This window comes from Chiloscyllium plagiosum, unplaced genomic scaffold (assembly GCF_037043375.1).
Source record: "Chiloscyllium plagiosum isolate Xiang-an unplaced genomic scaffold, Cpla_swu_hap1 HiC_scaffold_14, whole genome shotgun sequence".
Classification (NCBI taxonomy): domain Eukaryota; kingdom Metazoa; phylum Chordata; class Chondrichthyes; order Orectolobiformes; family Hemiscylliidae; genus Chiloscyllium; species Chiloscyllium plagiosum.
In genome coordinates, this window is record NW_028270152.1 from 15,997,165 (window position 1) to 16,011,317 (window position 14,153).

Below are 14,153 nucleotides of genomic sequence, written 5' to 3' on the forward strand. Positions count from 1 at the left end.
AACAAATTACTGCAGATCCTGGAATCTGTACTGAAGACAACAAATGCTGGAGATCACAACAGGTCAGACAGCATCCATGGAGAGAGCACAAGTTAACATTTTGAGTCTAGATGATTCTTCATCAGAGCTGAAGTAAAATGTGGAGGGGACAGCATTTATGGTACAGTTTAGAGGTGGCGGGGGCTGGGGGTAGTGGGTGTAAGGGTGCCAGAGAAGAAAAGATGTTGATTGTTTAGTTTAACCGAATGGAATGTGAGAATGACAGAATAATGGAGTGCTTCCTGCCAGGCTTGAAAGGATAACGCTTGGGACGAGGGGAAGGGAGGAGATGACATCACCTTAAACAAGAGTGAAGAAACGTTCACAATCTGAAGGTGTTGAACTCAATATTGAGTCCAGAAGGCTGTGAAGTGCCTGGTGTGGAGATAAGATGTTGTTCCTCCAGTTTGCACTGTGATGCACTGGAATGCTGCAGCATGCTGAGGACAGACTGTAGCATAAACACTGTCCCATCCACACTTGACTTCAGCTCTGATGAAGAGTCATCTAGACTCGAAGTGTTACCAAACTTAAGATACCACTGCCTGAGCTGGAGAAGAACAAATGTCTGTCCAATATGCAGGACTTCCCCCACCCACCCCTTCCACCACCGCCCCAACATGCAGACTCCCCAAGCTCCTCACATGAAGAATTCCACCTCACAACAGACCAACAGCTTGCTGCTATTGGTTGAATGGCTTGCCAAGAAAACAGTTTGAGTCAAAGAGGGTGGCGCTGGAAAAGCACAGCTGGTCAGGCAGCATCTGAGGAGCAGGCTTAAGCCTGAAATGTCGACCCTCTTGCTCCTCGGATACTTCCAGCGCCACCCTCTTTGACTCTGATTTCTCCAGCATCTGCAGTCCTCACTTTCCCCAGAAGGAGTTGATTAGGGCCACTTTTTGCACAGCCAAATTAGCAATAGGGTCACGGAATCGTGAATGGGATGCCATTTGGCCCATTGCATTGTGCTAGCACCCAGTCTGCAGGAGCACCTCACCTACACTTTTTTCCCCATAATGCCCTGCAATTCCTTTCTTGTCAGTTTAGTTATCTAATTCTCTTTTGAAAAGCCTTGGGTTAATCCTGCTCCAACAAACTCTAAGGCCGCGCATTCCAGATCTTGCGGCGTAGAGAATCATCGCTCATATTTTGTACACATCGAGGTTGAGGTGGGGGGAGGGGGGGCTGCTGCAGCCATCTTCAAACAGCAAAGCCTTCACCTCCTTGGGACGGTGGGTAATGTTCTCTCTAAACTACGCAGTTGTTGCTCCGAGAGTCCGGGTACACCGATTGTCATGCCATCCATGTTCTTGGCATTGTCTTCTGGTTTCAGGAGTCACTACCTCAGAGGCCAGCACAGAAGGGAGAGAATGACAAGCCAAAAGGTGGGTAGTGGGCACTTCTAACATGCAATCTGGCGTCCCACCGCCCACAGTGACACAATGAGCAATGTTATGCCATACACACTCCTGAATAGCCCATCTGATGGCACAGTCCCCTTCAAAGTGGGTACTGTAAAAATTATGTTTTCGCAGGGAAAGCATGGGAGCGCTCCCTACTGACTTCACAGAGAAAAACAACACAAAATGCTGTTGCTACCCAAAACCACACACACTCCCAAGATCCTGCCCCCTTGTGGCTAGGCAGCCTTTCTGACTTGGCAAAAGCATTTCCAAGCTCAGTGTTGGACCAACACAAATCCAGCAAGCTCGGGGGAGTGGGAGGGGCTGTGGTGGTGCCCATCTGATGGTACAAAGTGAGATACAAATTTCAGAGGACAGTTGGTGCGGAAATTGAAACCATGGTGTTGGCATCTCTCACTAGCTGTCCAGCCAACTGAACTAACCAAGTCCAAAATATCGAAATGCATTATACAGTGAGCACGGAATGGCAAGTCAAAGTAAATGGCTAATAGGGCATAAATTTTATATTTACTCAAAGGAGTAATTATCCAGGTCATCATTGCTTACATAAGATAATGGAATCGTATACACTGGGGACATCCTTTGTAGCTGGATTCTAGAGGGCTAGTTAATTGACTGAAGGGTTTGTTGGACCAAATGGGTTTTTGAATCCTTGGCTCTTGTTTTATGCACTTGTCCACTTAACCACCAAATGTGGTGACGTCAACTAATGGCGGGTCTCCATAATAAAGAAACAATTCCTCTTCCACAATTGGTATTGAACAATGTCACTTGTTCTATAAGCAGCAAGAATGCATTGGAAAACTGGACAACGTTAGAGTGTCACTGCTCTGTAGCAGGCCATTCAGCCTATTAAGTCCACTCTTCTGTCATTTGTCCCACCAACCTCATCCCCCCACTGTCCCGCTCACACAGCACCAGTATTTCTCTTTCACACGCATCTGCTCAATTCCATTTTCTTTAAGTTTGACTCTTCATCATCAATCATCTGGACAGTTAATATAACATTCCAACCTCTTGGTTATTATAATGCCCCCTTTTGAGTCCTTGTCTAATTTTCTAAAGTGAGCAAGTGTGTGTGTGTGTGAGAGAGAGAGAGAGAGACAAAGAGACACAGAGAGAGAGAGAGAGAGAGAGAGAGAGAGAGAGAGAGAGAGAGAGAGAGAGAGAGAGAGAGAGAGAGAGAGAGAGAGAGAGTGTGTGTGTGTGTGTGTGTGTGTAGGGTCCAAAGCTGACACACACACATGCCAGCTGAGAATCGAATGGCCACCCTCACACTGTGAAATACGGCTTTGGCAGCACAATGCAACAGTGCCAACTCCAGCTGAGGCACGAGCATGTTTGGGCATGCAACCCAGGCCTTTGAGCCTGATAGAGCCCCCACCCTGCACTGACAACATCTCCTGACAATGAAATGGGTCACTCATCTGTCTACCTCCATCAATCAGTCGTGAAGAGATCAGTTCTGAAAAGGAATTGGGTCTGGACAGCAGAGTCTGTACAATCCATCTTGACAACTCATCGCCCTCGAGGCCACTTTGAATAGAATATATCCAGTCCACCTACGGTCGACACTTGGAAATACATCATTGCCTTTTTTCTGTGCTTGGCTCAGGGTTTCTGCAGTGCTGATGATGAAAGTACTGGTGTGGATAATCCATCCATGGAAGCAACGGGAATGTGGATCTGTGTGTTCCCCGCTGAAGGAAACTGTAAAGACAAGACGGCACTTACTGAGAACTTACAAACATGGAAAGCAAAGGCCATTCAGTCCCTCAAACCTGTTCTGCTGGCCATCACTTCCTGATTTGAGGATTTGAAGTTTGGCTCTGGCCCAGAGTTGGCTCTCTGCCAGCTAAGTGAAGCCATGTGTCATCATTCTATCCATCTGCCTTGGCCCCATAGCCTTCTGGTTTAAGTCGCAAACATCTAGCAATCTCAGATTTGAAATGATAAACCTCCATCTATTATTACATTATCTTTTTGTTGACTATCCTTTTCATAATTCATTCCTGAGAAATGGATGTCACTGGCAAGACTGGCACTTGTTGTCCATCGCTAATTGCCCTTGAGTCATGTGGATTGCTAGGCCATTTCAGAAGGGCAGTTAAGAGTCAACCATATTGAAGTGGATTTAAACGTAGAACAGTACAGCAAAGGAACAGACCCTTCGGCCCACAATGTTGTGCCAAATAGGACACTAAATTAAACTAATCCCTTCTGCCTACACTTGGTCCATATCCCTCCAGTCCTTGTATATTAATGTGCCTATCTAAAAGCCCCTTAAATAACCCTATGATATCTACCTCCACCACACCCCCCAGGAGTGTGCTCCAGGTCCCTACCACTCTCTGTGTAAAATAATGCCCCTCACATCTCCATGAACTTTTCCGTCTCAGTTTAAATGCATGACCCCTAGTATTAGACATTTCGACGTTGGAAAAAAAAATTCTGTCAACCCTATCTATGCATCTCATAATTTGATAAACTTCTATCGAGTCTCACCTCAGCCTCTGCCACTCCAGAGAAAAAAAACCTGAGTTTTTCTAGCATCTCCTTATAGCTCATACCCTCTAATCCAGGCAGCATCCTGGTAAACCTTTACTGCACTCCCTCCAAAGCATCCCTATCTTTCCTGTAATGGAGCGACCAGAATTGAATGCAATACTCTAAGTGCGGTCTAAGAAAAGTCTTATAAAGCTGCAACACGACATCCTGACTTTTGTAATCAATTCCCCAACTAACAAAGGCAAGCATGTCATATGCCTTCTTTCCCATCCTATCTACTTGCATGGCCACTTTCAGGGAGCTATGGACTTGAACCCGAAGATCCCTTTGTACATTAGTGCTGTTCAGGGTCGTGCCATTAACTGTATACTTTTCATTCACTTCCTTATATTTATCCATTTGGTGTCATATTGAAGCCATACTAGGTAAGGACGGTAGACTTCCTTCCCTAAAGTGTATTTGTGAACCAGATGGGTTTTTGCAATAATTGAAGATATATTCATGGTCACTATCAATTTCAGATCTTATGAAATGAATTTAAATTCCATTAACTGCCCTGGTGGGAATCGAACCTTAGTCACACACAGTAACCTGAAACAGTCAGAGGAGCCAAGTGAGATTATCACTATAGAACAGAGAACAATACAGCGCAGAACAGGCCCTTTGACCCTCAATGTTGCGCCGACCTGCAAACTATTCTCAGCTCGTCCCCCTACACTATTCCAAAATCATCCATATGCTTATCTAAGGATTGGTTAAATCTCCCTAATGTGGCTGAGTTGACTACATTAGCAGGTAGGGCATTCCACACCCTTACCACTCTCTGCGTAAAGAACCTGCCTCTGACATCTGTCTTAAATCTATCACCCCTCAATTTGTAGTTATGCCCCCTCGTACACGCTGACATCATCATCCTAGGAAAAAGATTTTCACTGTCTACCCAATCTAATCCTCTGATCATCTTGTATGTCTCTATCAAATTCCCTCTTAGCCTTCTTCTTGCCAATGAGAACAGGTTCAAGTCTCTCAGCCTTTCCTCATAAGACCTTTCCTCCAGACCAGGCAACATCCTGGTAAATCTCCTCTGCACCTTTTCCAATGCTTCCACATCCTTCCCAAAATATGGGGACCAGAACTGTACACAATATTCCAAGTGTGGCCGCACCAGCATTTTGTATAGTTGCAGCATGATATTGTGGCTCCGGAACTCAATCCCTCTACGAATGAAACCTAACACACTGTATGCCTTCTTAACAGTACTATCAACCTGGGTGGCAACTTTCAAGGATCTATGTACATGGACTCCAAGATCCCTCTGCACATCCACACTACCAAGGATCTTTCCATCGACCCAGTACTCTGCCTTCCTGTTATTCTTCCCAAAGTGAATCACCTCACATTTAGCTGCATTGAACTCCATTTGCCACCTCTCAGCCCAATTCTGCAGTTTATCTAAGTCCCCCTGCAACCTGTAACATTCTTCCCCACTGTCCACTACTCCACCGACTTTAGTGTAGACTATAGTACCATCTTCCCAAGCCTCCTCCTCTACCCTCCTCCTCCACTCATCATTAAGCAGTCAGGGGAGAGCATGTACTAGTCTGCCCTTGGGGACAGAAACTTAGAAACTAGGAGCAGAAGTAGGCCATTCAGCCCTTCAAGCCTGCTCAGTGATTCAGTCAGACCATAGTGGATCCTTAATCCCAACACCATATTCCTGCTTTCTCACCATGTTCTTTGATGCCTTTAAAATCTAAAATTTGTTTAAGTATCGGTGTGCTGACAGATCAAGTGGTTCAGAAGAGACAGTGGCCCATTGACTTTCCTTCATTAATATCTGAAATCTTTGCCTCTCCTTGCTGACTGTTGAATGAAGGCAGCACAGTGGTTCAGTGGTTAGTACTACTGCCTCCCAGCTCCAGGGACCCCAGGTTCAATTCCACCTTCAGGGGACTGTCTGTGTGGACATTCTCCCTGTGTCTGCGTGGGTATGTCCTGGGTGGGTACTCTTCAGAGAGGTGTGGACTCAATGGGCCGAAAGGCTAGCTTCCACAAGTAGGGATTCAATGAAATGCCACAGATTCACAGCTCCCTCTCTAACAGCATTGTGGCTCTACCTACACTAGATGGACTCATCACTACACTCCTCATGGATAACTATGGATAGGCAACATTTGCTGGCCCAGCCAGCGATGTCCATGTCCCATGAGTTGTTAAAATAAATACAGGATCTGAGGCAGTGTCTACAGCATTTAGGGACACTTGTTCAAAGCCAAAAACCAGCCCGTCTCCCTCACATTCAACACTACCATTTTCAAATCTCGTTACACTTGGCTCTCTATACCCTGGTGTGAGCAAGTATAATGTTGGCTTCAACCGACCCTGTGTAAGGCCAATAATACATTATTCTGATGTTGCGGAAGTTCACTTCCAAGAGGTGTTGATCTATTAGATTGGTTCAATAAGCTGAAGATTAGTATGAGCCATATCTGCACGGATTCGCCCAATCTCCCATTTATCAGAGAACCAGCAGATGTACCCAATGTTGTTTCTCCAAATTTCCGTCAATCTTACACCAGAGATACTCCGGGAGCCCCGTGGAAATCTGATGTCCGTAAAGTTCCATCTTCAGCCTTACCTGAAATGAGAGTTTGGCTGGGCTCATTGGTGCTATTGGGCTAAGTGTGCTCCAGAAGTGAATGGCAGATGGTAAAGCACTCGGTGTTAGTATTATTGGGGTCTGTCAAAAAACAGAATATAAAATTAAAGACTTGATAAAATAAAACACAGCTCAAATCAATGTTTTGGCATATACTGTCCCACTACCAGATGTCCGGTAGGCCAGATGCAGAATAAAGCATTGCAGAATAAAGCAATCCTAAAATAAAGAAAATTTAACTCTAGGTTATATCTACATAACTACACATCATACATCATTCAGCTCATCAAGTCAACACTGACCCTCTGATGAGCATCCCACCCAGACAGCTATCCCCTTGACCCTACATTCACCACTGCACATTCTGGATACTACAGACAATTTAAGAAGGCCAATCCACCTAAACTGCACATCGTCCGAGTGTGGGAGGAGACCAGGGCACGCAGAGGAAACCCAGGCAGGTACAGGGAGCATGTGCAAACTCCACACAGTCAATCGCCTGAGGCTGAAATCAAACCCAGGTCCCTGGCGCTGTGGGGCAGCTGTGCTAACGGGAAGAAACTGTTCTTGAATCTGTTGGTACCTTCTGCGTGACGAAAGAGATTGGAAGAGATTATGACAGAAATGGGAGAGGTCTTTGGTGATGTTGACTGCCTTGCCGAGGCAGTGTGAAGTATAGATGGAGTCAGTGGATGGAAGGTTGGTGTGTGTGATGGAATGGGCTGGGTTCAGGACATTCTGTAATTTCCTACGGACCTGTGCAGAGCAGTTGTCTTACCAAGCTGCAATACATCCAGATAGAATGCTTTCTAAGGTGCATCTATAAAAGTTGGTAAGAGCCTTTACAGACATGCCGAATTTCCTTAGCCTTTTTGTCCCTCTAGTCCCAGTCTCTCCCATGAGGGGAAACATCCTTTCAGCTGCCATCCTGCCAAGTCCCCTCAGGTTGCAATAAATTCATCCTTCATCCTTCTAAAAGTAAACAGATACAGGAATTCTATTCCCCTTGCATTAAAACAAACCATCCCATTTCCCTTCCCATGCTAAATTGCCCGCAATGTCCAGGGAGGTGTAGGGTAGGTGGGTTAGCCATGGAAAATGTAGGGGAGGTGAGTCTGGGTGAGATGTTCTTTGGAGAGTCAGTGTGGACTTTTTGAGATGAATGGCCTGTTTCCAAATTGTTGGAATTCTAATGCTAATTCTCGAACATTGGCTGCACACCAAATTCGGATTCCTTTCATACAGCAGCCATATCCCTCATTAAACATTCCCCCACTTCATCCCAGGAATCAGTCCTGTGAACCACCTCCTTCGAATGACCTTTCCTAAATAACTCAACCAAAACTGCACACAGTAAAGTTGCCACAGTCCCATAGAAATGACTGGTGGCTGTTCAGTCTGGGGAATCATCCTATCTCAGGAGAAGGGAGTGGTTGGGAAGACAGAATCTCAACAGCTACCTCAGCCAGTGCAGGAATTGAACCCACCTTGTTGATGTCAGTCGGCACTGCAATGATGTGGAGGTGCCGGTGTTGGACTGGGGTGGACAAAGTTAAAGATCACCTGGTGTTGTTGGATTTTTAACTCTGCATTGCAAACCAGCCTTCCGAGCTAACAAACTCCCTGCTGTGTAGTACTGCAGATATGATCTCACCAATTCCTTGTACAACTGCAACAAACTATCCCTACTTCTGTATTCCTTTCCGTTGGATTAAATGACAACATCCCACTTGCCTTCCAAATCACTTGCTGCTAACTAATGTTTCTTGTGATTCATGTCACAGGACAGCCAGATCTCTCTGTACCTCAGAATTCTGCAGTTTCTTTCTATTTAAATAATATTTTGGTTTTCGAGTCTTCCTTCAAAGTGAACAAGGTCACTTTCTCCCACATTACACTCCTGGTAATTATTAAAGTCCCAGTTACGTATGTATCACTTCTTACGAAATCAGTAACATATAAGCAGTACAGACGTCACAGATATGATGCAGTTCTCAATCTCAGACATTTCAATGAGTTTTTTTCCTCTTTATTCGGGACTTTCGGAGGAAATCGACTTTTATTGAGCCATCAACACAAAAGATTCCAGAAATTAACAGTGGGAAATATTTCAGCTGATCGGTGGCAACAGACTGATTTTTCATGATCTCAGCTGATTATTACCAAACCAAAAAATCTAACTTTTTCCATCAAAAATAGTCCTATTGCCACCTTGTGGGGAAAATAATAACTGCATCAATCTTAACCTAAAACTATGTTAAACAAATCATGCAACACCAGGTTATAGTCCTACAGGTTATTTGGAAGTACTAACTTTCAGAGCACTACTCGTTCGCCTAGAGCGCTCCGAAAGCTTGTATTTTCAAATAAACCTGTTGGACTATAACCTGGTGCTGTGTGATTTTTAACTTTGTCCACCTCAGTCCAACACCAGCTTCTCCAAATCAAACCTATGACTGTGACCTAGATATTCCGATTTCTGTTGGAACAGATTCGCACGATGATAATTCTGCCTGGTATTGCCCATTTACCTGTTGCCAATTTTTCTACCCAAAATTCTGAGTCTGTCTTGTCCCAAATTGGTGGGAGATTAACCAAAAGAACTGCTGATGCTGTAAATCAGAAACAAAAGCAGGAGATGCTGGAAAAGCTCAGCAGATCTGGCAGCATCTGTGAAGAGAAATCAGACTTAACATTTTGGGTCGGTGACCATTCCTCGGAACGACTGAAGAAGGTTCACAGAGTCATGGAGGTGTACAGCACGTTGGTCCAAATTGTCCATGCTGACCAGATATCCTAAATTAATCTAGTTCCATTTGCCAGCACTTGGCATATCCCTCTAAACCCATCCAGATGCTTTTTAAATGTTGTAATTGTACCAGCCTCCACCACATCCTCTGGCAGCTCATTCCATACACACATCAAAAAGTTGCCCCTCAGGTCCCTTTTAAATTTTTCCCCTCTCATCCTAAACCTCTGCCTTTCAATTCTGGATTCCCCCGGACTAGGGAAAACACCTGAAACGTTTACTCTGATTTCTCTTCATGGTTGCTGCCAAATCTGCTGAGCTTTTCCAGCAACTTCTGTTTTTACTTCTGGTGGGAGATGAAGGTTGGCGAGACGTTAAGGTGACAGGTGGATGATGGGAGTAGAATGCCAGGTTTGTGAGGGACTAGGGCAGTTGGTTGGCGAGGGCGTTAGGGTGACTGGATAGTAAGGCTTTCCTAGGACATAAGGGGGAAGTTAACATGCTCTTCCTAAAATAGGGCACCAGGTTTTTTTTACTTCTGCCCGAGAGAGCAGACACAAATTCAGGCGTAATGCCTCAGTATAAATGCAGCATTTCAGACATGGCATAGCGGTTAGCACTGCTGCCTCATAGCACTGAGGATCTGGGATCAATTCCAGCCTTGGGTGATTTTGTGGACTTCGTACATTCTGTGTGGATTTCCTCCGGGTGCTCTGGTTTTCTCTCATAGTCCAAAGATGTGTAAGCTTAGGCCTTTTTTAGATTAGATTCCCTACAGTGTGGAAACAGGCCATTTGGCCCAACAAGTGGGCAATTTAGCATGGCCACTTCACCAGACCCACACATCTTTTGGACTGTGGGAAGAAACCGGAGCACCCGGAGGAAATCCACGCAGACACGGGGAGAACGTGCAAACTCTACACAGACTGCCACCCGAGGCTGGAATTTGAACCCGGGTCTCTGGCACTGTGAGGCAGAAGTGCTAACCACTGAGCCCATCGTGTCGAGGTTGATTGGCCATGCTCGATTGTGCCGTAGTGAGCAGGGGTGTCCAGATTTAAGTGGATTAGCTATGGTAAAAGCAGGCTTACGGGGGTTTGGTGCGGAGCTGGATTTGGGTAGGATGCTGTTTGGAGGGCTAGTGCAGACTTGATGGGCCCAATGGCTTCTTTCTGCACTGTAGGAATTCGAACAGTCAATGGAACGTGAATCCAGGAACTATGTTCAAGTCTCAAATGTGGGATTTAAACCTATGACTGTCTAGCATGGAATCAAGGGTGCTACCAACTGAGACACAACTACAGAGGAACCTCAATTATCCCACATTCAATTTTCTGAATATCGAATTATCCAGCAAGACCGTAAGGTCCCAGTGCTTAGCTTACCAATGCTATCCAGCATTCGATTATCCGAAATTCGATCAACTGAACAAAATACTCCCTGCCCGTGTCCTTCAGATAATTGAGGTCCCTCTGTAATACAAAACCTTTTAGATTCTATTCAGACCCAGTCAGCTGATGTGATAGGAGGTTTCAGCTTTTCTCTTTGCAAGTTGGGTGAGTTAAGGTGCATCTTAAATCTATACTGACCTTACGATTAAGATCATACCTGAACATGCTGGGTAATCAGTGTTGGAGTGACAGCACTGGAGGCAGGAAACACCACTGTATTCACAACACCAGTGTTGCTTTTATCTGGAGGGGGACTGTTCTGGGCAATGAGCAGCGTAGCTGGCAGCTCCAGATCCTTTGGCTTCTTGGTTTTTGCTGGCTGAAGGTTACCAATGTTCTCTACCTTCATCTGACCTGGGCTGGGCACCTGAGGGACATCATCATCGGCAGGTTTGGTATCAAGGACGTCACATTCCAACTCCTCAATCGTCTCTTCCTTTACCTTGAAATCTCCCTGGAAGGGGCTCTCTCTACCTGTTTCCATAGAGACCTCACCGCCATCTTGCAGCTGTTGCTCCTCACCTTGGCGTTGAACCTCAGGCTCCTCAGGAGGCCTCTCGAGAACCTGGACTTTCCCGTCGAGGATTGGCAACTCCACGGTTCCAGGAGGGGAGTCGTTGGCCTGATCCCGGGATCGGTGGTTGTTGCTTTGCAGTGACTGGATGGTGAAGGTTGAGTAGAGGCCAGAGCGCATGTATTCATTCCGGGATGAAACTCTGGTGGTGGGCTTCAGCTGCCTCTGCAGAGAAAGGCCTTCATCCTTCGGCCTGGTTATTGCCCACTCACAGTCGGAGGCATCACACTTTTCCGGTTCCATCACCAGGCTGTCTGGCATAGACACAAACTTATAAACAAACTTCTGTCCGTTCACCTTCTTAATGATATTCTGGAAAAGAAATGCGTTTTGTGAAAGAATAAAATCAAAAGGGGCAACAGGGATGTAGACCCTAACTTTTGCCATTAGCAAGCTGGAAGCGTAGTTCAGATCTTGAGAGAGATAAAAGGGGCTTTGTTCCCCAATAAGTCAAAATTTGACCCCCATGTGTTGCTTTAAAAATAGATTATCAATCCAATATTTTTCCTAAGTGATGGAGGCTGATACGATTGCAATATTTAAAAGGCATTTGGATGGGTATATGAATAGGAAGGGGTTAGAGAGATATAGGCTGAGTGCCCACAGGTGGGACTAAATTGGGTTGGGATATCTGGTCAGCATGGACGGATTGGACCAAAGGGTGTGTTTCTGTGCTGTACATCTCTATGACACTATGACTCTATTCCAAAAGCTCAGAGCCTTGACGTGGGAAGGCTCCAAGTGTGTTGACTGCTCTCCTTTATCTCACCAACCTGCAATCTCCACCTGTTGGGCTTTTCCTATTGTTATCTAAGAGACATATTGTACAATTTGCCACCTCCTCAGTGGTGCAAGATGGGACAATAATGCGGTGAAATGACCCTGGAGATCAACTCAGCCTCTCCTCAACTCACCAACTATATCAGGGTCCTTAAGTGGTCAACTCATGGCCCATTAAGGTCCTCAACCCGCCATCTTCCCAAACACCTGCCTCCCCAGTCAGGTGAGAAAGGTGCCTAGTTTCCCAAACCTGGGGACCAGCATGATGACTTCGGGGATGGGGAGGGTCAGTGAATTCCAATGCCCCAATGTCAGGGTAATCAGAGTCTGGGATTGGGGCAAAAGGGATGCCTTGGGACTAGGATGGGATGGCCTTAGAAAGACATGTCCCTGCCCTTGCCTCCAACCACACTGACCAACCACTCCCTGTGACCCCAACCAACGACAAGAAGTTAAGAATGACGTATGTTCTCAATGCTGGACTCCCTCCCTCAGGAGTAAGATCTCAACAAGGAAAGTCCTGAGACCCAGAGGCTGCTGTCAACTGACTGGCAGTGCCAATACCTGTGGCATGTCAGAAGGCATGTCAGAAAGGCAAGGTTACATTGATCATGGGAGACTTCAATATGCAGGTGGACTGGGTAAATAATGTTGTTAGTGGATCTAAAGAAAGGGAATTCATGGAATGCTTACAGGATGGCTTTTTGGAACAGCTTGTCATGGAGCCCACAAGAGAGCAGGCTATTCTGGACCTAGTGCTTTGCAATGAACCAGACTCTATAAAAGATCTTAAAGTAAGGGAACCCTTAGGAAGTAGCGACCATAATATGATAGAGTTCAGTCTGGAGTTTGAAAGGGAGAAGGCAAAATCGGATGTAATGGTGTTACAGTTGAATAAAGGTAATTATGAGGGCATGAGAGAGGAACTGACTAAAATAGACTGGAAGCAGAGGCTAACCGGGAAGACAGTAGAGCAAAAATGGCAGGAGTTTGTAGGTATAATTGAGGACACTGTACAGAGGTTCATTCCCAAGAAAAGAAAGATTAACCGGGGAGGGATTAGACAACCTTGGCTGACAAAGGAAATCAGAAAATGTATTAAAGAAAAAGAGAGATCCTATAAAGTGGCTAAGAACAGTGGGAAATCAGAAGATTGGGAAGGATACAAAAGCAAACAGAGGATAACAAAGAGTGTAATAAGAAAGGAGAGGATCAAATATGAAGGTAGGCTAGCCAGTAATATTAGAAATAATAGTAAAAGTTTCTTTCAGTACATAAGAAACAAATGACAGGCAAAAGTAGACATTGGGCCACTTCAAACTGATGCAGGAAGCCTAGTGATGGGAGATAAGGAAATAGCAGGAGAACTTAACAAGTACTTTGCGTCAGTCTTCACAGTGGAAGACATGAGTAATATCCCAAAAATTAAAGGGTGTCACGGGGCTGAGTTGAGTATGGTTGCCATTACGAAAGAGATAGTGCTAGAAAAGTTAAAAAGTCTTAAAATTGATAAATCTCCTGGCCCCGATGGGATACACCCTAGAGTTCTGAGAGAGGTGGCTGAGGAAATAGCAGAGGCATTGGTTGAGATCTTTCAAGAGTCACTGGAGTCAGGAAAGGTCCCGGATGATTGGAAGATGGCTGTTGTAACCCCCTTGTTCAAGAAAGGATCAAGGCAAAAGATGGAAAATTATAGGCCAATCAGCTTAACCTCGGTTGTTGGTAAAATTCTAGAATCCATCATTAAGGATGAGGTTTCTAAATTCTTGGAAGAGCAGAGTCTGATTAGAACAAGTCAACATGGATTTAGTAAAGGGAGGTCATGCCTGACAAACCTGTTGGAATTTTTTGAAGAGGTAACAAGTAGGTTAGACCAGGGAAACCCAGTGGATGTGGTCTATCTAGACTTTCAAAAGGCCTTTGATAAGGTGCCACACGGGAGGCTGCTGAGCAAGGTGAGGGCCCATGG

At 45.3% G+C, this 14,153-nt stretch overlaps 1 protein-coding gene across 5 annotated transcripts in view; it reads right to left on the bottom strand.

Moving 5' to 3' along the window:
* Nucleotides 1-2,577: 2,577 nt before the first annotated feature.
* The window catches only part of elk1 (ETS transcription factor ELK1), a 108,797-nt gene continuing 97,221 nt past the window's right edge, over nt 2,578-14,153 (bottom strand). For all 5 annotated transcript variants that reach the window (XM_087994090.1, XM_043707665.2, XM_043707664.2 and 2 more), the window contains 3 exons: nt 10,988-11,716; nt 6,610-6,711; nt 2,578-3,173 (listed from right to left, as the gene is read on the bottom strand). In XM_087994090.1, the coding sequence (XP_087850216.1) occupies nt 3,075-3,173; nt 6,610-6,711; nt 10,988-11,716 (930 nt within the window). In that variant the 3' untranslated portion in view covers nt 2,578-3,074. The remainder of the gene's footprint in view (nt 3,174-6,609; nt 6,712-10,987; nt 11,717-14,153) is intronic.